At 36.8% G+C, this 23,649-nt stretch overlaps 1 protein-coding gene across 2 annotated transcripts in view; it reads right to left on the bottom strand.

Moving 5' to 3' along the window:
* Positions 1-577: 577 nt before the first annotated feature.
* LOC127873809 (transmembrane channel-like protein 7) overlaps positions 578-23,649 on the bottom strand; it is a 31,914-nt gene continuing 8,842 nt past the window's right edge. The window contains exons 3-18 of one of the 2 annotated variants that reach the window (XM_052417804.1): positions 23,349-23,430; positions 20,228-20,490; positions 18,670-18,815; positions 18,242-18,389; positions 17,931-18,092; positions 16,326-16,498; positions 15,990-16,107; positions 14,731-14,828; positions 14,164-14,271; positions 13,664-13,739; positions 11,201-11,331; positions 9,026-9,181; positions 2,591-2,669; positions 2,093-2,425; positions 1,432-1,475; positions 578-1,179 (exon numbers count right to left, since the gene is read on the bottom strand). In XM_052417804.1, the coding sequence (XP_052273764.1) occupies positions 1,458-1,475; positions 2,093-2,425; positions 2,591-2,669; positions 9,026-9,181; positions 11,201-11,331; positions 13,664-13,739; positions 14,164-14,271; positions 14,731-14,828; positions 15,990-16,107; positions 16,326-16,498; positions 17,931-18,092; positions 18,242-18,389; positions 18,670-18,815; positions 20,228-20,490; positions 23,349-23,430 (2,091 nt within the window). In that variant the 3' untranslated portion in view covers positions 578-1,179; positions 1,432-1,457. Of the gene's footprint in view, positions 1,201-1,431; positions 1,476-2,092; positions 2,426-2,590; positions 2,670-9,025; positions 9,182-11,200; positions 11,332-13,663; positions 13,740-14,163; positions 14,272-14,730; positions 14,829-15,989; positions 16,108-16,325; positions 16,499-17,930; positions 18,093-18,241; positions 18,390-18,669; positions 18,816-20,227; positions 20,491-23,348; positions 23,431-23,649 lie in introns of both variants that reach the window. The other variant, XM_052417803.1, reaches the window with a different exon arrangement.

Genomic DNA, 23,649 nt, shown 5'->3' with positions numbered 1-23,649 from the left:
AGCCACATTACACTACACAAGGATGTGGAGTCTAAGACCATCATTACTCCCATAGACAGCCACATTACACTACACAATGATGTGGAGTCTAAGACCATCATTACTCCCATAGACAGCCACATTACACTACACAAGGATGTGGAGTCTAAGACCATCATTACTCCCATAGACAGCCACATTACACTACACAAGGATGTGGAGTCTAAGACCATCATTACTCCCATAGACAGCCACATTACACTACACAAGGATGTGGAGTCTAAGACCATCATTACTCCCATAGACAGCCACATTACACTACACAAGGATGTGGAGTCTAAGACCATCATTACTCCCATAGACAGCCACATTACACTACACAAGGATGTGGAGTCTAAGACCATCATTACTCCCATAGACAGCCACATTACACTACACAAGGATGTGGAGTTCTTGTCATCTTGAAGGAGGACTGAAAGGGCTACCAAAGGAAGACTGAATTGTTTTTCAGGAAATAATTTATTAGAAAACATCCCAATAGTTTAAGACAATAAACGAACAACAACACAATTTTTCAGAAGAATAAGGGTTAAAATTTGTTGAATAGATTAAGATAAAGAAGGAACACATAAAACACCGAAATAAAATAAAAAATACGCCCAAGATGTTAAGAAATATAGATGAGCACCAACAAGACAATAGACATATGGCAACAGAAAACAACACATATACTATCACAGCATTTTTATACAACCATTGGAAGTCTACTCAAGCGAAATTAATTCCACAAGATGATAACAAATGTAAATCTTAAATGGATGTTTGGTAAATCACACACACTCGTTAGTAAATGAACAGCGAAAACACTGGCGCAAATATTTTGTACCAAACACAGAGTCCAACAATAAAGTTCTGGAAATTTGGTTTGTTTGAATATAAGTATAAAAGTCTGAATACAGTTATTTCGTTTTCAACGTTAATATTTATTTCGTACACAAAAGCTCGAGTAGACTGCAATTCCTCCATTCAAATTAAATCCCATTTAAATAAAATATACAAAAAACAAGCATCCATGTGCTGATCGATTTTGAAGAGAGTTTCTAGCTTTAACAATGATTGTCAACATAATCACGTAATCAATCCATCAACACAATGCCGTCTTTAATTTGCAATGGCGTCGTGAAGGATAGGAAGTTACATCTGTAAAAAAAATTGCTCTGCCTGCAAAAATATAGTAAACAGGTTTTAGAAAACAAACAAACCATATTTTATCTATCTGAATTCATATTTAATACCTTCCATTTAACTGTAGTTGTAGATGAACACTATATAAATATCGAATTCACTTTTGCAATACCGTAAATTATTTTTATTTTTAAACTGACCAGAAACTTAAAGAAGTCATAAAATTAGTATAGCTTTAGTAATAACATTGAAATACAAAGTGCAAACCTGTTTGCGGCAAAATGCTCACTATTTTACCAATCGTCTCCAATCTACAAGAAAATGAACGAAATCATGTTAGATTCTAGTGTTACGTCAGCCAAAATGCGTCTAGTTAAAAAAGGGAGCGAGTTTAGTATTAATTTATTTGTCGCTCACCCTTTCACCTACTAGCCGTCGACAGGTCCCTCTTACAGAAAATTTATCTTTATACACTCTGCTATACTGAATATCGAAACTCCATATTTAAGTGTTTTTATTGCACGGTTGGGAGAGATTTGTGCTAAATTTGAAATTGATTAAGAAAAGTTTAACCTGGATGTGCCAGTGGATTATCATTCGGCGAATCTAAATACTTATTATTGTATCACTATTCTTGAAGTTGTACTCATTCTTGAAACTATATACGAACACTGGTAAAAAACGAACTGCGTCATGCGAAAAGGGGTCTTATGCCGTTTGCGGCCAGCGATACTCCAGACTAGCCAGCGCAAATTCGCCGACTGATGGGGAGCTACGCTGTCCGCTATAAAGTAACGCGATCTTTCGTGGTCACATAACTGGAGAGGGTAGCTCCTGACCAGATTGTGCGATTGCAAATGAAATCATAGCTATTTTCGCATGGCGCGGAACAAATTATAAAACATGACGACAAGTCACTATACGGTACCTCCATAGCCGCTTCAGCATCGTTATTTCTGATAACTACGTTTGCATCGGCGCGAACTTCTGGATGTGACGTAATAGCAAGTAATCCACGCTCCTTGTTCGTGTGAATGACGTCATTATGGATGACGCCATCATGCTCCGAGTAACTGGGAGGAGCGCTATTGTTGTTGTTGTTGAAGTTGTTGTTGGCAACGCTTGGTGGCGCTGCTTGGACAACACGCGGAGTGTTTGTCGCAGGTTCGGGTCTCGATTTGTTGATACCCGGTGCTGGTTTCTGAGGACTGCCTGAGATGTTACTCAATTTGAGTAACAGGAATTGTTTGTCCTTTTCTCCCTGCAAAGAAATATCCTTCGCATACGAGTTTCGTCGTTTACTTAAATCAAAACAATACTTATACATAAAATGTAGATCTTTAATATACGTATACATGTATTACAATTAACATTTATTTGATTACCTGCTAGAACATACAGTGTATCTAAGAAGTAACATAATTACCTGCAGTAGTTGACGCTGCAACTGCTTAATGACGTCATAGTTTGCCGACTTCATTTTCCACAAATAGTAAATAGCCAAACTAGGATTGCAAAAAGAAAGAAACACAAATTATCAGAAGTCAAAGTTTAAAAAAATATGTTTAATACTCTCTTTTTAAATAGAATATCAAACTTATATTAATAAGTTCCAAAAACCAATTTTGTATGTTTACTTCATTTGCATGAATACTATCTTTCTAAATTGTACTGGGTACATGTACCGGGTAACTACCAGTTAACTATAAAAAACGTAAGTAGATTGATCATCATCGTCACGTGGTAGGAGTGCAAATTGTGCATGCGTAGTGAATTGCATATATTTTATATGTAAAATGATCAATCTACTTGCGTTATTTATGTTTCATGTATATCGTTACCTATTTTCGCGATGTCCTTTCGATTTCACAGAGCGAAATTTTATTACCGAATATACTGAAAATATGAACTTTTTCAAGTAATGTAATATACTAGTCATGAATTTTTAATCAATATAAACTGATAATTGTAAAAAATACGGTACTTTAGAACTTTTCTTTTTTCGGCAATCGCGGTTGACGGTCCCTTTAATTAGCGACTTCAGTGGTTTAAGCTAAAAATAGCCTCCCTTCTACTCCAATGCAAAATGCTGTTCTGTGTCAAATGCATAAAATCATGTAAAATTAGTCTTTTTCAGCAGAATGGATGGATATATGTCAAGGTAGGATATTTTCTTGCATACTTTTATCTTTTGTTGTTGAAAAATACGTATTTAATCAAAACTAGACGTTTGTTTCATAAAAATAAAGTCATTTCTGGGTTCGGCATCGCCATTTTGTAAACATAGGTACCCTTGGGAAAATTCGTTAAAATGCGAGATTAGCGATGATTCTGGGTAGATGTCACGTGGTATTGTTTTGCAACAATCGTGTGCTCACGATCGGATGTTTTTGTTGTTGTATTAGCGATCACTTATCCATATTAACCCCCTCTAAAGCTATCAGGTGAAGGAAAAATTGTGTTCTATCTTTTACTAAACGTGCCGGCATCATTTTTTTTTATTTTTAGGTAAATTGATCTTTAAACTTTCCCACCAAACAAATTTCAGAGCGGGCGTCTGCTGCGCAAAACAGCGTGCAACCTTTTTTTTAGGGCCGGTGTCATAGACTTTTTCTAAAAGCGAAACCGGAAGTTGACAATATTTACCGGAAATAGAAATTGTAAACACAATTTTAATCCGATATTTGTATTGAATTGTGAAAATATGACCGATCGAGATTATTATATGGAAAATGTAGGTGCATACAGTATATTTAAGTGTTGTTCTTACATTTGCAGACACTATAGAGCCCTGACTATTAAGCAAAATTACGAAATGGCGCGGTCAAATAATACACCTGATAGTTTACTTAGCTTTTACTTTCGTTTACAATCCTGCTGAATTTTATGTTGATTTATCTTTCTTTGACTCGTCTGAATATGATTTTTTCCCAGATTCAGTTAACCTTGTTTTTCATAATGCAAACCATGGTTTATTATTTCGTTTTCTGACTGAGTTGCGTGTACAGATTGCACCTGACCCTGATTTACATGATCATTTGGTTGGCACTGCTAATGTTCAATCAGAAACCTCGTTTGTTCCAGACTATATGGATGGACCACAGGCCATAGACCCACAGCATCCTATGTTTTATGAATCATTCCAATACTCAGCTTCGTCATCCGGACCCTCTATTATCCCACCCACTGAGCTTCAATCTTTTTCACATTCAACTGTGCGTGCAACTTGTGACAGCCAGTTTTCTGGGCCGGTATCTCTGCTCACTACCAAGAGCAGATACTTAGATCTTCATCACTTTGGTAACGACTCAGATAAAACCCTTCCCCCTGATAGTGAGCTCGGCAACATTGTCTCACTATCTGATATTGATGAAACTAGCAGTGCCAATGCTAATGAGGAATCTGATGATGTTGTTATTTTATCGGCATCCGATTCTGATCATTAGTATGTGCCATTTGATTTTTTTATTATTTTATTTAAGTTAAGCCTTGGTTTGTTTTGCTTATTTATTTATTTTCTTTTTATGTTTAGCTGTTGTTTTACTTATTTTATTAGGGAAAGTGACCGCGCCAAGATAAAGAATCTCGAAAAGTTTGAAAATGTAAGTATCAACGTTTTACATTTTCTGTTTTTCAGATAAATATAATAATGGATGCTCCAACAGCTATTTATACAAATGACAGCATTGTCAAGCTTGTGAGAACTAAATCAATATGAGAAACATGTAAAATTTTAATTGAAAAAAAAAACGGGTAAAAGTTCATTGAAAACATTAACAAAAGATGTAGGTAGGATATATCAAAAGTTTCAGCACTTAAACAAAAGCAAAGCTAGGGTTAAAGGGAAAGAGAATTTAGAAAGTTTTTCAAATACTCCGTATGCGTATCCTGTAATGGACGATGGAACGCCTTCAACTTCGAGTACTGGACCTTTTCACAGTCAAGATAACTTGGCGCTTAAATCGACAACTTATGAGCAGGTTGCCCGTAGATTGGCAGATGAGCTTGTAGAAATGACCCATTATTGAAGAAGAGCTTGGGGTTGTAATTAAAGTAAAAGATTCTTTAAATAACAGTTTCGAAAAAAAATGAAGAAATCATATTAAAAGAAAGACAAAACTTAAAACGGACTGCTAACAGAGAGGCTTACTGGCGTGAAAAATCTATAAGACTTGAACATAATGGTAAGGTATTTACTCAAGATGACATTGATACTTTAAAAGGTAAAATTTCTGTTTTAGAAAATGAAAATAGAAATAAAGTGCAACAACTACAGGAGCTTTTAGAGCGCATTCATGAATTAGAGGAAGAAAGTAATGAACTACGTAATATTGAAAATGTACAGGTATTTGATGAAAAAAGTAAGACATACTCTTTACCCTTACATAAATGTTTGTATGCATTGTTGGACAATAATGTAGCATATGATAATATTGGTGCTGTTATCACTAGTGTCATTGAACTTGTAAATAAATAAAAAAAAAATCCCAGCAATAGGTACTATTCACAACTGGTCGATTGAGAGAGGCTTGTTAGCTAGCAAGCAGTTGGCAGAGTTATGTGACGCAAGACACACTACACTACACGCAGACGAGGCATCAAAATATGGCGCATTTGCAACTAGGGACTCCGAAGGGAACTACTTTTTATTTGATATGCGAGATATAACCACAAAATCAAGCCATGATACTCTTGAGACATTCCAAGATATTTTAAATGATATAAATAATGTAAGTATGGGCACCGATGCTGGAAAAAAAATACTTTGTAATATTAAAAATACTATGAGTGATCGTGCTTCTACGGAAACCAAATTTAATGACTTGTTAGCTACCTATCGTGTTTCAGTACTTCCAGAAGTCATTCAGAACTATAATCAGTTTTGTACTGAGTAGCAGAAAGCAGTGTCCAAAATGAATAACTTCTTTTGCGGGCTACACACACTTGTTCACATGGCTGACAGAGCCCAAAGAACCATATATGAAACTGAAAAAGCACATTTTGATAATCATATTCCCATTTTGAATCCATTATTTGCTAAGTCTGGTCAGCCAGGGACTGTAAGACTCATCCACACTGCATGTAAGGCTTTCGCAAGAAGGGGTGATCAAAAGAACGGTTGTCATTCAAATTTTGTTACATACATAGGGGACTCCCTTAAAGAACAGATAATGAAAAGTTTGCCGCTACAGCCACTGAGAGGCAATCGATTTAACATTTTGTTCACAAATGCAGGTCATGTTTACTTTTTCAAGGATCATATGAAGTCATACCTTCAAAGTAAAGGAGCCCAAAATGGACTTTTACAGTCAGTGTTAAAGGACTTAAATGAACCTTTTTTTATAGCAGGCTGTAAAGCATTAGGCTTGGTCTCAAAGTTCATCACAACCCCTTTGTGGAATGTCATAGAAGACAAGGATATCTCTATCTCAATGATGAATGCATGGTATTTGTAGCTCATTTCATACCTAGAGGATGTTGCATTAAACCATGACGATTTCATAGCAGGAAAGCTGATTCTATTTGAGGACGTCCCTGTCAAGAAAGACAAAATATATGAAAGTCTAGTTGAAAGGTCAGATCTCGATTCACATGTTTTAGTTTTACTTGGTGTGATACTACCAGCGTTGGTACAGCTTATAAAAAAGCAGTATGGAGATCATCATCCCGGAGGTAGGCATGAAAACATTGATACTAACACAACTGCTAGTGCAGACAAGCACAATAAGTATCCTGAACGAGTATTTTCGTGTGTCGACCACATCGTTCATCAAAACCAAACATATCAACCTCAGCCATGGAGGCACATGTTACATTTTCACTAAATAGAACACAATAATGGCTTGCCACAAAAGATGATATGCTGGATTTAATTTTAGAGTGTAGAATTTCTGATTTTCCGAAAGGAGGCGAGTACAGAAAAAAAAAACGTTTCCGTCAGAGAGTGGAAGTCATACGGGAAAAGCGGTTAGAAAAACAAAATCAGGCATTCTTAAAGAAGGAGCAGCTTGAAAAGAATTGAAAAGTTGGAAAAAGAGACTGATGATATGGTGTATTATGGCCTATGACAAACAGAAGAGCAAATTAAATCTCAAGCTAACTCAAATACAGAACAAAAAGAAGCAAGAAGAAGCACTCAAAGTTCAATAACGTATTAGAGACAAATGTATTCCAGCAAAAATGTAGTGGTGATGAAAATGTTTATAGCTTCAGTAAAGTTCAAAATGGAAAAAGAATACAGTTAAGTGTAGATGAGTTGAAAACTAAGGTATTAACTTTAATTGGTAATGTCCAGGCTATTCCTGCACCTGATGAGCAACATATGTTAGTAGGTAAAAATATTGACCACAGGTTTCTCGAGAATGGTGAAACACAGTGGTACACAGGAAAAGTAATTTCACAGGTAATATAATCTGAAAAATGGAACCTTTGGAAGCACAAATGTATCATTTATACATTGTATGTCATTGATACAAAATATCAAAATTCTTTTTCCTTTATATTTACAGGTTCCTGGATATCCTCTGTGGTTTAATATAGTCTACACGGATATCAAAATATATAAACAGCCAAGCTGAGTGAGCAATACAGAGTGGGAGATGTTGTAATTAAAGTTTTAAGATGTGGTAACTATACATGATTTACATGCGTCTTTGTTTCTGAAGTAGAAATGAAGCTGTGATGCCAAAACACTGAAGTCGCTTACTAAATTCGATCAGATAATATCTGATAATTGTTGTGACCACTTTTTGTCTGTCCCCCATCCCCTCCTACCATTCATTTGGCCCTGTTGCAATTCCAAACAGCAGTTACTCACTAGATAATATTAGCTTGTGAATTTATAATCCTTTGTCATGTTGAAAGCAATTTCAACTGTCATATAATTAACAGCAAGGTCACATATAATAGTACCAACATCAAACAAAACTGAACCGACAAATCACCTAAATTGGGAAATCTTTCAAGGACCATAACTCCTTTCAGGATGGTCAGATTTTCAAAATGATTACATTTTTGTGTTTGTCTCATTAAAACCTTTAATTTGATATATTATACTTGTATAAATCCTTAAAAAAGTTCTTTTTTAACATTCCACATCTGACCGAGCAGAAAGATTTCCCCGTTTAAAAATATTAAAAGGGCTGTAACTCTGGTAAAAGAGTTCCGATTTTATTTTTTTTTTTTGCAGTTTTGTGTCAATTTGATATATAACACATATATGTTTTAACATTTTTTTTGTATGAAGTCGCTACTTTAATTATTGGCTAACGCATTGAACAATAAAATGTGTGAGTCAAAACTGTGTAGTGACAGAATTATTTTTACGTCATAAAGTTATTCATTTTAAGAGTCAACGGAGATATTGCAATAAACTGTATATATCGGTATTACTAAAAGGCATGAAATATCGTGAATTTATGTTTGTTTTCTGTGCAATATGTTTTTCTGTGCAATATCGTTAAATATCATCACTTCAAAGGAAGACAATTTGCACAGTTTCATTTGCTTAAGAGCTCATAAAAATATGTGTGGTCTCCCTTTGAAAGGACGATATAAAGCGTTCTCACACCGAAAACCGACAAATCGCCTATATTTACTTCCCGATCAGCTTAACACATTTATGACTAGCATCTAGAAAAAAGGCCTTGGCAAACAGCGTAGACCCAGATGAGACGCCGCATGATGCGGTGTCTCATCTGGGTCTGCGTTGTTTGCTTAATGGAATTTGTATAAGAACTATTCTAAATATAGAAATAAATATACTTGACATCCCGAATTTTGGAAATAAATTGATCAAATTTAGAAGGATGGGAGAGTCCACTAGGCATTAATGGGTTTATGCTAAAGTTCCCACACTCACAGCAGAATCAGCAAGAGAATAATAATGAAGGCGGAGGAGCTGATAACGTCATAGAAGTTCTTTACGTGTCCGTGCGCCAAGGAGATCTGAACTCCCACGATGTCGACAGGGGCCGCGTACACCCGGAAGGGACCACACATTGGGCTCGGGCGCAACCTGGGGATCAAAACATCCATGTGCATTTATCATTATTTAACTTAACTTATTTTTAGACTTATCTGAAGAATAATGTTTATGAAGAGAAATAGAAATTTGAAAAGGGATGTTTGCTGTTTCTCCATATTCTTTGAAATCTTAGAGTGCATTTTTTTGTAGAATACTTATTTCCGGAAAGCAGTCAAAAACAATTTATTGATAATGCGTTCATCTGCAAACGGCAAACTAGGAAGCACATAAAGATTGCGAAACATAAGCAAAATAAGCTGCAACCATCAAGTTTTGCTACTAACACAGCGTTATTACAATAAGAATGTATGTACAATTATTTGGAAAACTGTATGTTCTTTGAATATAAAATTTAATATATACGATGATACACTTTTAAATGTACACAAGCAGAAATTTCTGTTATTAACGACGTAGATAAACATATTCTTCTACTTCTACTTAAATTAACATGTCAGAAATGTTATTATTGTTTACGGTTTTTGTGACTTAGAAGCTAAAGTAAACTATAAAAAAAATTAAATACACCTTAAAACGGCATCAGAACGCTAAAAAAGAAAATCACTAGAACTTCGTTGAAATATTTCGTTTGTAAGAAATATATTTCAAAAGATAGGCTTTCGGGATAATCACGTGATAGTAAAGGTTGCGACGTCCATGCCGAGACAGTTATTTTTCGCCGTTGTATACCCTTTATTACTTTTGTTTCATTTTAAATATCGCTTATTTTCCAGTCATTTCAGTAAAAACGTGATTAGCGTTTATTTCGTATTAAAATGCGCTTTATATCTCGTCTTAATTTTCCGTAAAAGTTCTTAGTGGAACTCTAATTAGGTCAACCCGCTTAGAAATTTCGCAGCGAGTGAAGGCGAGATATAAAGCGAATATTATAAAGAAATAAACGCTAGTTACTTTCTTGCTCATATGGCTGGAAACAGAGCGGCATTTAACAATTTAATACAAGTCATAAAGGGTATAAAACAGCGAAAAATACCTGCCTCGACATGGACGTCGCCATCTCGACTCGACTATCACGCGATTACTCCTTCTGTTATGTCTGGTTATAGGTATACTAAATATTTTTGGTTTCAATGCTATACTTCTAAAAAGGGGAACGTCATTTACTTGAAGACACATTTCTCTATATGGGCACTTGCCATGACTTAATTTTTGAATATTTCAAGATGCATGTGGTAGGCAAAACATAGGTGTATACTACAAATTCAGTTTTTTGCCTTAAGTTGAAAACTACATAAATCAATCCGGCTTGGAATGCTCTTTAAGAAAAGGTATGGTTATGGATGTCTCTACGCGCAAAACTTTGACTGTTTTTTTTGTGTTAAAGTTATCGCTTTAAATTGAATTTGTTAATGAAATCCTAACGTATATTGTGACCTGGAAGCCTTTGATAAAAATGGAATACATGCCTATGCTTTAATGTACGCTTCGTACAAACGTAACATACTCACTCGATTTACTCCATAGTCATCACAAGCTATATCGTTTACAGACACGTTTCAAACTTGACCACTAATTATTAAAATATCATTATAATTTAACCGATTTCAATACGTTTTGTTTTGTCGGTAAGGCGGTAGGATGTCCGTTAGAAACGATTTCTGCAAAGCTTGATTTTTAATGTATCATGCGAGCGGCTCTCATGAGTAGAACGTGACGCATGGGTTCAGTGCGAGCGGCACTCATGAGTAGAACGTAACACGTGACGCATGGGTTCGGCGATGAGGAGGAGCCTCTCCCTGGGTAAAAGGGGCTTAATGCATGTGCGTACAGTGTCGTCCCAGATTAGCCTGCAAAGTCCGCAGAGGCCAATCGGGGACGACACTTTACGCCTTTATGGAATTTTTCATTTAAAGCAAGTAACTTCCAAACAAAAAATTATTCCAGGCGGAAAGTGTCGTCCCTGATTGGGCTGTGCGGACTGCACAGGCTAATCTGGGACGAAACTTTACGCACTTTAAAAAATAAATAAATAATGGATGATTGACTTACGCCACGAACACGTAGCCCATGGGTACGGCGATGAGAAAGAACGTCACGAGTAACGTCACCATGAAGAACGCGTTAGACCGTGACGCCTGGTACGGCTTCTCAGGCGGGACCGTCGTGTAGAGCGCAGAGAACTGCAAACCAGATAATCGGGATTATATACCACATTGAACAATACAAAAACCGTAGATTAGCTCAATTGGTAGAGCACATTAAACAAATTCGAGGTACGCGGGTTCGATTCCTGGCCCAGCCATATAAATTGTTTTTGGATTGATCATGGATTGGGCCGTGTTCTGTGAAAAGGGGGTTTAATGCATGTTTGTAAAGTGAGTCCCAGATTAGCCTGTGCAGTCAACATAGGCTATTCAGGGTCGACACTTTCCGCTATTATGATATTTTTTGTTTAAAGAGAGTCTCTTCTTAGCCAAAATCCAGTTTAGGCGGACTTCACAGGCTAACCTGGGACGACACTTTACGCACATGCATTAACCCCCTTTTCGTAGAGCACCAAAGTAGAGCTGTCGTCAGGCGCTGGCATACGTTGGTGCAATTCAATCAGCTTGGTACCGTCGGGATTTCAAGCCAGATGCAATTCAGTGCTTATGTCTTAAACAATGAAATCATAACCTTATTCTATAATAGTAAACGTCTTTTCCTAGTGTTTTGCTGAATTTAAATGATTTCACAGTAAAATATGAGCAACAATTCAATAAGAGCTTCAGATGAACGCATTGCGCTTTTTTGACCAACATAACTTTACCTACTGGATGATGCTTACGGATACAGGTCACGGTATAAACTTTACGTGACACACGGACTTACCACATATTCCGTCCAAGTAGCATGACAAAATCTTTAAAGAATCACTAAGCTCACAAACAACACGAATCACAAAGTGTTTTATCTTTGTATTTGCGTCTTTAACTGTGTCTGCAAGTGTTGCCATTGGTATCGTTGTTGTTCGCATGGCACTAGACGTGACCGTGTCATTCGTCGTCTTTTCAAAAACATATGCAAATACCCCTGTTGACTAAGTACTGTTTGGTAAGTTTTTCACAAGGCTGTTACGGTGATTGTTTGAACTTTAATCAAACTAAGGAATGAATAACCCAGTCACTGCTGCGGACATTGTCGGTGTTAGTCTTAAGGGTGAATGTGTTTGACTCATTGCCTTTTTTTGTTAGTTCTGTGTTGTTGTTGGGTTTTCGCGGTTTTAAACAATATTTCAGTCTTATCACAAGGGTCAATTAACCTTTTCTCCCCTAAGCAGCAAAGTGAAAATGGCTTTTGCAAACAGCATAAAAGCAGAACAGCCTGCGAGTATATCGCAGTCTCTTTAGGTTTTATGCTGTTTGCTGCTCATCAGTATTTAAAAGTTGGGAATGAAGCCTTTAAAACTTGAAGTTAGCAAGAAAGGTATTTAATTAAATTTAACTTTCTTAACGACTAAAATCGGTCAAAATACGTATCAAAGTGGTAAAGACAAACCGACTTGCACTTGTCCTGGTGATGCTGATTAATCAGTTTTAAGTGCACGTTTTCATGCTAGTAACTGTCGACTGCCTTACTTCACTATGAGGAAAGGCGAGACTGGTCGTTTACCAGTACTAATTGCACGTTCTCATGCTAGTAACTGTCGACTGCCTTACTTCACTCAGAGGTAGGGAGAGACTGGTCGTTTACCAGTACTAATTGCACGTTCAAATGCTAGTAACTGTCGACTGCCTTACTTCACTCAGAGGTAGGGAGAGACTGGTCGTTTACCAGTACTAATTGCACGTTCAAATGCTAGTAACTGTCGACTGCCTTACTTCACACAGAGGTAGGGAGAGACTGGTCGTTTACCAGTACTAATTGCACGTTCTCATGCTAGTAACTGTCGACTGCCTTACTTCACTCAGAGGTAGGGAGAGACTGGTGGTAGAAAGGATTTCATAAAAATCCCCGAACAAGTTATATACTAGTAGTCGGCCTGGGGATCATTATGAATAATGAACTACTTTGCCATGAAAGTAAGCTTGACAGCAGTTATTTGAAATATAGAGTCATTAGATATGAAACATATAGCCTGTGTCCCGGCTATGAACCCCTACATTGTTATTATGGAAGTGTATATTTAACCTGTTCGTATAAAAGGCGAGTTATTCTAAACAAAAAAAAAACAAGAAGAACCGCGTTTGAAGTCAATAGGTTAAAAGTTTATATCATCCCCAAGATATATCCTTGAAAAGATTACAAAGTTAGATATTGTTAGTTTTAACCTTCATTTATTTATCTAAACTCGATTACATCGAAGTTATTAGGGTTGTGGCGACTATGTCGAAAACTGTTAATTCGAAGACCCACTAGTTGCTGTACATGAAGCAAACACTTAATAATTTAACGTCTAATTTCAATTTAAACTGCTTAACAATGAATACATAAAATATACAGTATAATTTTGCGAACTAGAGAAAAGCTTACCGTTTTTAAATAAAACAACATAAGTAGCCGTAGAACCAACATGGCGGTAAGAAGTGGAACGAAGAAGAACCCCAACCTGAAAATCAACCAGTTCTATGACACCATCTTGTGACTGACATTGCACACAGTTTTCTAATGAAATATACTTAATATCTGATCGTATGGTATCCATCAATCGGGAATTAAGTTATTGGCAACACAACATTCCAAAATTTACGCAACTATTATTTATTTGATGCTTTTAAGCAGTGGAATATAGAACATATATTAATTTGCTGAAATTATTTTAATTAAAAATTACAAAGGAGGTAACAATACAAGTCTTTTCTTTTGGGGTAATTTCGATGCGAAAAAGCCAAGGTCATAATAAATGGGATAACTTAAATATTTTAATTATGCGCTTGTGGAAATATTCCAATACTTAAATTTACGCTGTTATGCGAGATCAGACTAAATATAATTATTTGACGCACGCATGAAATCACGTTCACGTAACGTACCAGCAAAGCGTCTGTGCGTACACGAGGTTCAGCACGCACATCGCAACGTCGAATTCAGCGGGACCGATCTTTTTCAGGAGGCCGCAATCACATTTAGTGGTGAGTAACCTAAATGATGCAAACAAGAAACAAAATGCATACTGTGTCATGATAAATTCACATCATGCGTCATTGATAAATTTAAAGTGAGACGATTTTCTCTGCTCTTAGCAATGGCATCAATGAAAAAAACTCATTAAAAAGTAGCAACAGAAGAATAATATACATTTCAGTATGAATGCTCAATAACACCGAAAACACTTAAACAATAATGCGCTTTGAAGAACCATAAATTGTGCCATCACTAGTACATATGATTAAGATACTAGGAACTCATAGATCAACCATTTTCCCAGATGTAATAAGCTCGCATAAAGTAAGACAAAATATGAAAACGTAAAATGCATTTAATGGAACACCGGAATAGCAATTAGAGGCCGTCTGAGAAATATGTGTTATTGCGACAATCCGTGACCATGTCTCTTTAAGGGTACGCGACAGGATCAATGTGGCGAATTTAGTTCTTACTTTCTGGGAAGCTCGTGGATAAATGTCATCAGGATGTCGATAGCAATTTCTGTGACCATGAACTTGTAGATCTGCTGCCCAAAATACGTCTCCCAGCACTGAAATACAAACCAGACGATGTTCTAAACATATTAACCCGTTTTACTGTTGACTGCAACCAAATATATATATACACCGCTTCATGCTATATACGGTATTCATTTATTCTGGTCAGGAGCTACCCTGTCACGCATTACTTAACGGTCTCATTTGTTGGAAGGGTATCTTCTGACAAGCCTGTGCGATGCGCAGGATAATCTGGAGCTACGCTTGCCTCATATGCCATAACACCCTTTTTTTGCATGACGCGGTCTGTTTAGATCAATGCACCGAGTGAAGAATTAGAGATCCTTCCAAACCTGGACGAAATTTAATAGTTATTGTTGTGGTAACAGGTAACCTAATTGGAGGAGCTCTGCGCTTTAATCATGACTACTCGATCATCACCGGAATGTTACGGTACGATAGACAATTTATTAAAACATATTTAAATCGTTAGTGCGTATTGATGTACGATTTCATCAACTCATGCTTGAATGAAATGAAAAGTAAAGTTGCATTCAAAGTATATGCAAACATATACAACTCGACTCCCAAACAAGCAACAACAGTCTGAAACAAAGCTGTTGTTTAATATTGCTCGACGTATACAATGTATGTATAGAGAGCAACTTCCGGTGAACTAAAGTAAATCGTCATTTTGGCCATTTACCACTAGCCTCTCAAGTAGTATATATTTGAAGTTGATTTGACACAGGACTAATGTTTCATTATTGTATTTTTAATTCCTATTTAATATTACTGTTAAGGCCAACAGTTTTATAACGCAGGACGTTCACTGATCATACACATTAAATGAGTTTATAACAGCAGACGATATTTGTGCCTGTTGTCACCAATTTGGCATGTCATGACATGACACTACCGGACGATCTACAAAGACTTAAAAAGACTCTGTTTTGCTCAAAATCTTTGTTGACCGGGCTTTCAAACATAAAATTGGTGAAATATCACAAAACCTTGACAATTAATATTAAATGTAAGAAACGATGTTTTAAACGGTTAATTTCAAATTATTTGATATAAACCCTGTATCGAACATTATTTAACAGTAAAAAAGATGCCGGCCCGCCAAGTTTTATTCAAGCTTCGTTTTTCAGCGCTTTTACCGGTTGGATTGCTAAACCCTTTCCCGAGCGTTCTTTCCCGCGGCTACTGACCTGTATGGCGGGACACTCCCCAGTCCCAACCCTGCACATGTCCTGCTGCGAGCACGTGATGTTCACGTAGATGGTTGCCGTGACGACGATAAGCGCAGCCAGACGGACGAACACAATCCTATGTAATAAATACTTTCGTAATTACGGTGACCGAAAAAATAAATATCAATGATGTTTATTTAGCTATTGTTGTGTTTGCTGTTGTTGTTGTGTTTGTTGTTATTCTGTTGTTGTTTTTTGGTTGCTAGTGTTGTTGTTTTTTTGTTGTTGTTGATGATGATGATGATGATGGTGCAGACTGCATATGCATTAAGCCCAGTTTTTCAATACTCCAACCTGAGGACGGTGATCTTGATAACGACATCTGGCGAGTAACGCTCCAATATGGCGGCCAGGCCGAAAATGACCGGATATACGCTGTTGATGGCGGCGATCACCAGAGAGGGCAGGAACTGGATGGCCAGTATGCGAACCTGATCGTACGTGTTCACTGCTGTGCTCGTGGTGACCTGCAAAGTCCGACAGAAGTTTGACATCGGTTCAGTTGAAATAGTTTTTGACACTATAAGCATTGTTTTCATTATAAAAATGAGCCGCACCATGGGAAAACAGGGCTTAATGCATGTGCGTCAAGTGTCGTCCCAAATTAGGCTGTGCAGTTCGCACAGGCTTAACAGGGACGACACTTTCAGCTTTTATGGAATTTTTCATTTAAAGAAACTCTTTTCTTCTCAAAAGTCCAGTTAAGGCGGACAGTGTTGTCCCGATTAGCCTGTGCTGACTGCATATACTAATCTGGGACGATACTTTTTAACGCACATGCAAAATCAGACGGATGTTTAAAACGGGTCCAGTTTATAGGTGTGAGACACAATTACCATTGTTTTCATGATTACAATGTTGTTTAAACCAAAATTTTTCTCAACAAACTGTCAGTTATTATAAAGTAAATGCTGTGTTATATCGTGGAGAAACTTGAATGACTATTGCTGCACGGATGGATGGATCAAACGACATACCAACCAGCTGATTGATGGATGCATCGAACGAGCATGCGACTACCTTATTCATTAATTTGATATTCATTTAAAACTCTATCCCCCACCCATGTATGAATTCATTTAATCATTTGATTCTTATTAATTCATTCATCTGTTCATTACTTTCACAAATTACAAAAAATAATCGCATTGTGTACAAGTGGCATAATAATAAAACGTTTCATCATCGATTGTGTCGCGTTCTGAGAAAACTGGGCTTAATGAATGTGCGTAAAGTGTCGCCCCAGATTAGCTTGTGCAGTCCGCACAGGCTAATCAGGGACGACACTTTCCGCTTTTATGGTATTTTTAGTTTCAAGGAAGTCCCCCCTTGCCGAAAATCACGTTTAGGCGGAAAGTGTCGTCCCTGATTAGCCTGTGCGAACTGCACAAGCTAATCTGGGATGACACTTTACGCACACGCATTAAGCCCAGTTTTCTCAGAACACGGCTCATTATTATGTTTTTGTCATTAAAACATCATGGTGCTTATCAATCGTAAATTAGGTAGATATTTTAAGGAAACCAAGACAGATCCTTAATGTGAATAACGTATAAATACATCATATAGAGAATAATAGGTTAGTGTTGATTATAGATCAGGTTTATCATGCGAGGCTTATAAAAACAAAAAGCACGAGCCTTGGCGAGTGCTTTTTCGTTTTCGTGCCGAACTAATCTATTGTTCTATTTATCCCACTTTTTATTTTGTAAACCTTTTTGTTTAAACAAAATTAGTTTTACTGGATAATTTCGCTGGATTTATGACTTCATTTCGTCGAAATATTGACGTCATTTCCTGCCGTTGATTATAGATGATATTTAATCAACGGGGCTTTAATCAACCGAATTCGCTGTAAAAGTGGGATAAAAGTTATTAAATTTACAAAAAGCACCATACATCGGATGAGTATTTCTGCGCGTAGTAAATGGCGGCGGCTGCAGCTCCCAGCAGCCCGATGATGAGGATGTTAATGAGGATACGCACGAAGACGAGGCAGCAGCGGCCACATCCGGTACGCGAACTCTTCCGTTGCTGATGCCGGAACTCCTCAAGCTGGCCCTTGTACAGGAAGAGCACATTATACCAATATAGTCTTGCTAATGACGGAGGTGAGTTCGACAATTAAAAACTCAATCACGTCATAAATTCACTCGTATATATAAAGAAATTCCGATATACAAACTGAACCCCGCGTCCAATGTACTCACACACATCTGATGGTAAAAGTTCCGGTGCTGCAGCTTCGTCGGCTTCTCGCCGCACACCCTGAAGTCCCATCGGCTGAAAACCGACCGGAAGAAGGCACCATCGCTGCTTCCAGTGGCGCTTTCCAGACCTTCCGCCTCCGAGGTGATTCTAACAATGAAACACAAATGTTGTTTGAAACCGATTCCCAGTCTGAACAGCTTTTTTAAATTCTATTTGTTTTTATATATTTCTCAAAGTTCCTCATGATTAAATATGTCATTGATGTATTATGCCTCTTCGGGAAATATTTTTCGAACAGAAAGGATCTTTAACTTGTCGCTATTTGTGCAAATTGACGTCGATTGGCAAATAAAAACTTGAAAGCGTTAAAAAATAAAGAACCTGTCTAAAGGAAAGTGATTAAGTCGCAAGCTATGACGACACTTACTTGTGCACAATGACAACGAGGCTCGTAATGAGAACGAGAACTGTCGTGAGAAGGTAGGCGAGAGGTACGTTGTACGAATGCCCGGGGAAATCCACTTCCTGGTTACCATAGTGACCGTAGAACAGCGCCGTTTTCGTCATCCATCCCTGTGGATGGACATATTTTTATTACCCTACATCCACTGAATAATATGCAACTGGGTAAATTTAATTTAAATATGTTTTAGTATGACAGTCCGACATATAATATCCGGGCCTTAAAGTTATTAAGTAAACTAATGACATCAACAACAATTACTGAAATTTGAGTATACATCGTCGTTAATATCAGTTCGCACAGACTAATCTGGGACGACACTCTATGCACATGCATTAAACCCCCGTATCAAAAAGCACGGCTCATATATTATATCAGATTCAGAGATCTTATTTATTAAATTGTGTTCAATATGGTCCTTTAGAATCATTACATTTTTGGGGAGACGTCCGTTCGGATTGACGCAGTGATGTACAGAGTTCATGAAACAGACAACATACGGGTCCAAACGGGGATTATCAACTTGAAACAACTTTTGAAATTATGTGTATACTGTATTTGCTGACAATAACAGGCCTAGTAATTGTTACATGAATTTTTTTTATCTGCTTATTTGTTTTGATTTTTTTGTTTTACTTAAAATTTTAGCATAATGTTATGGATGGCCTCTTGAAACTCGTGCAAAACGTGATGGATCAAAATCAATTGCAATGAAGAAAATAATTCAAGCGTGCAGTTATGCGAAAGGAGTTCACGAGTGTCCGATAAATGTTGTCGTGCTATAAAGCACGATGCATAATATGAATTATTTTAACGATTTGCGTTAAAGTATAGAATTGGAACTGTTTGTACTTCTTTTCCAGTAGTTGTGATAATGACGTGGACTTTAACAATAAAAATGTTGTTTTTATACTGTATTTAAAAGTTATTAATTGTAAAATGAATATAATGTATTGCACATATTGCTTGTAAACTCTGCACGGTGATGGGCGGGATGCCCTAGACACCCCCCCACACACACACCTATTTGCGAGGAAAATAAAAAAATATTGAACGGAAAATTATGCATGCTGCATTGTATTTGTGTCGTTCTGCATCAGTTAAGGATGTATAAACACAAAAAGTTCTCAATTATCTGTGTTGTGAAGGAATTTTTTCCATACAATACAAAGACAATAATGACGAACCATTCACGTTAACTAATATAGAAGTGAACAATAAAACATATAAGCCTTGCTCTGGGAAAACCCGGCTTACCGTAATTCATGCACGTGTCGTCCCAGATTAGCCTGTGCAGTCCGCACAGACTAATTAGGGACGAAACTTTCCGTCTCAACTGGACTTTAGCTAAAAGAGACTTCCTTAAACGATAAATACCAAGGACGCGCAAAGTGTCGTTCCTGATTAGCCTGTGCGAAATGCACTGACGTATGCTGGATGAAACTGTACGCACATGCATTTAGCCCGGTTTTCACAGAGCGAGGCTCATATTTTGCATTTTGTGAACAGGTGCATGCATTACCGTTCCCTGAATAAAGTCCAGAGCCAGCTGGAAGCCGGAAGTCTTGTTGACGACATATTTTTCGGCGCAAACGCTGGAGTTCACTATGTATTCGTCCGTGAGTGGGTCACGGGTCCCGATGGTGTTGCTGGTGTACCCGAGTGGTTTGAAGAACTGATCGAACACCACGATACAGCCAAAGGTCGCGAGGAAGATAAAGAGGTTGAGAAAAAGGAGGAACTTGAGGAGGAGAAAGTAGGAGATCACACCGGTACCTTGACGACCTACAAGAACAAGTACGTTTTAGGTTATTATGTTCGGTTTTAGCTTATTTCAATCACAATTTCTACAAATATATAGCATAAAATCAGTACTTTTCTACCAACAAAATTTGTCAATTTAACAATGACAATATATATTGGAAGGTACAACATTTTATATTTTATAAAACTTAAAGCGGCTTCAGACATCAATAAGCTGTCCATTTAGCTGCTGATCCGAGATCGAGGATGCAACGTAAATGGTTTTGTTTGATCAACGTATGGTGAAAGAATTAACAGAATTTGAAATACAAATGGCAATTTATTTACTTAATAGTACTGGGTTGAAAAATAAATATACAAATTCATCGAAGTAAACTTCATGTGTCCTTTAAAGATATATTGTAACAAGATATGTGTAGGGCATAATACAAAGAAAAATTTGTAGACACAATGTAGATCTATATAAGAGTCAGTCAAAACAAAGGCGTATATGTATTGCGAGCGTATGTACCAAATAAATTTCAATAAACTGGTTAACTTTAATTGCCTTAAAACAGGCGTATTTTGCCACAAATAATTTAACATTTCATTGTTTAATATATATATATAACTTGAGAAATTCAACTCAAATTTAATTTGCGCTGTACTTGAAAACGAAATGGTTATCATTCAAGATTTATTGATCGAAGCAGACAACATCGATCGATAATCAGTCGATACTTTATTAAGCAACAGATTGAAAGGCAGTTAACGTCACCGAAGGTTATTCTTTTGTACAGATGGGTATACAGAGAATTAAACATATTGCCGTTGAGTGTATATTGCGAGAAAAAGTCAAGTCTATACGAAACAATACGCGTATGCCAATACGCGTATGCCTGTGTCCATATGTGTCGCGTTCTGAGAAAACTGGACATAATGCATGTGGGTAAAGTGTCGTCCCAGAATAGCCTGTGCAGTCCGCACAGGCTAATCAGGGACGACACTTTCCGCCTTAATTGGATTTTTGTTAAGAAAACACTTCATTTTAACGAAAAATGTCATAAAAGTGGAAAGTGTCGTCCCTGATTAGCCTGTGCGGACTGCACAGGCTAATCTGGGACGACACTTTACGCACATGCATTATGCTCATTTTTGTCAGAAAACGACTCATACTGTTCAAAAGTCATAATTATACTTGAAAGTATTTAAAGCCAAGTGGAAGTACATGATATTTTGCCTCCTAAAGGTCCCGGGTTGCATTCATTTTGTTTATGTTATACATATTTTAATTTAATATTCCAGATAATATATTATTGTTAGTAAACAAGTATAAAAGCATCTTCCACAATACAAACGTTTGTGAAAAAATAAGATTTTCATAAAATTTTCTGCTCTGATAAAGGAGAAAAAATATGCTGTTTACTTTCTATATCACGTCATTATATTCATGTTCTGAATAAATCACAAAGGTATAGGAATATTATTATGATAACAGATTAGTGACAGAATCTTAACACAATAGAGTCATCGATATCGGTTGAACATTAAATAATTATCAGGTTTCGTTGAAGTTTGCTAATAGACCGAAACTGTTTTTTTAATGATTCCAGGAAGTCAGTAAAGCCCTTGCAAGGCATTTATACATGTCTATTAAAATGAATGAAATTACGTCAGGGGTAGCATAGTAAGCAGTATGATAATCCTTGAAGGTTTTAGTATTGTTGCACGATATTTTCTTTTGAAGTTCTTTCTTTGCATATTTTCTATTGTTATGGTAGTCTGCATATAAAATCCAAATTTTTCAAAACAAAACGATTAAGGAAGGGTTCTCAGACATTCTAAGTTGTCAACCCTTAATCTCTTTCCCCCATTTTTTTCTGAACCATTTAATTTCACTCTTATGAAAATATTAATATTGATAAACAAATACTTATTTGGTATTCCTTTATACATAAATGCATGATATTAGCATAGGCATTTATGAAAGTATGTAACAAATGGAATAAAGAACTCATGAGCATAAACACACTTTTATCTCCGCTCGTATAACCAAAAAACAACAACAACATTATTAAGTCATACCACAGTTCCAATAGAATTTTAAAAACACGATAGAAGGAAAATACAAACCGTGTACATAAAAGTTGTATATGAAGTATACTTGATTGAAGGAACGAGAATTATTTTTGTTTCACTCTAAAAATGTAAAGTTTCAGATTCCTTTGACACACACGAACTAGCAAAATATACGCTGAAGTTGAGATGTTGAATAAATTAATGACATATATCCTATTTCATATACGGCCATCATGCCCTGCTTATAAGTTGGAAACGAAAACAATCGGGCCCGAAATAGTTGGTATTGCTCACCTGAGCAATTTGAAATTAAATAGTTAAATGTAACTTGACAGGCGACATTTTGACTGGGGATATAAAAGGACTCTTACACACTTTTACGATTTTTTTCTAATACTATTTCATGTTTGTGTTTATCAACAATACTATTATACGCGGAAAAGTCTAAAATAATAAAAAAACGTTGAATTAAAAAGTTCATTCACACGGGAGGCAAAACTGGGTCATTTCGTAGTAAGAGTGGGCGCTATACATAAAGATTGTGTACTGATATTACTGTCTGCTTGTATATATATACATTTTAACCGAATGTTCGTAGTTTTACGCGCATGCTCGGAAGACGATCGGATTGACGGGTTTGTACGACGGTAGGCGATGTTAGGGCCTATACGAACTTCGTTAAAGTTTAACATCCTTAATTTTTTATTTTAAGCGTCTTAAACTACATTTTCAGATGAGTTCAGTATCAACACGGTGAAATCGAGCCGATGCCTCAGCTCGTTCAAAAGCACCGATAGTGACTTCTTTGGACGTTAATGTACCTTCGACACGCTTGAGTAGCCCCCGCCAGAGCTCGAGCCCCGCCTTCCATTCTCTCCACGCCAAGCCGACGCTGTTCCAGTGCTGGAATACATGAATACAATAACTGAGCCTCTCTTTGGTGAAAACTGGGCTTAATGCATGTGCTGAAAGGTCGTCCCAGATTAGCCTGTGCAGTCCACACTGGCATCTTGAACGAACCTTTCTGCTTTAAATGGTATATTTCGTTTGAAATGAAGTAACTTTTTAGCAAACAATCAGTTTATGCGGAAAGTGTCGTCCATGAATAGCCTGTGCGGACAA

Source organism: Dreissena polymorpha, chromosome 3 (genome assembly GCF_020536995.1).
Source record: "Dreissena polymorpha isolate Duluth1 chromosome 3, UMN_Dpol_1.0, whole genome shotgun sequence".
Classification (NCBI taxonomy): Eukaryota; Metazoa; Mollusca; class Bivalvia; order Myida; family Dreissenidae; genus Dreissena; species Dreissena polymorpha.
This window is presented reverse-complemented; position numbering and strand designations above follow the sequence as displayed.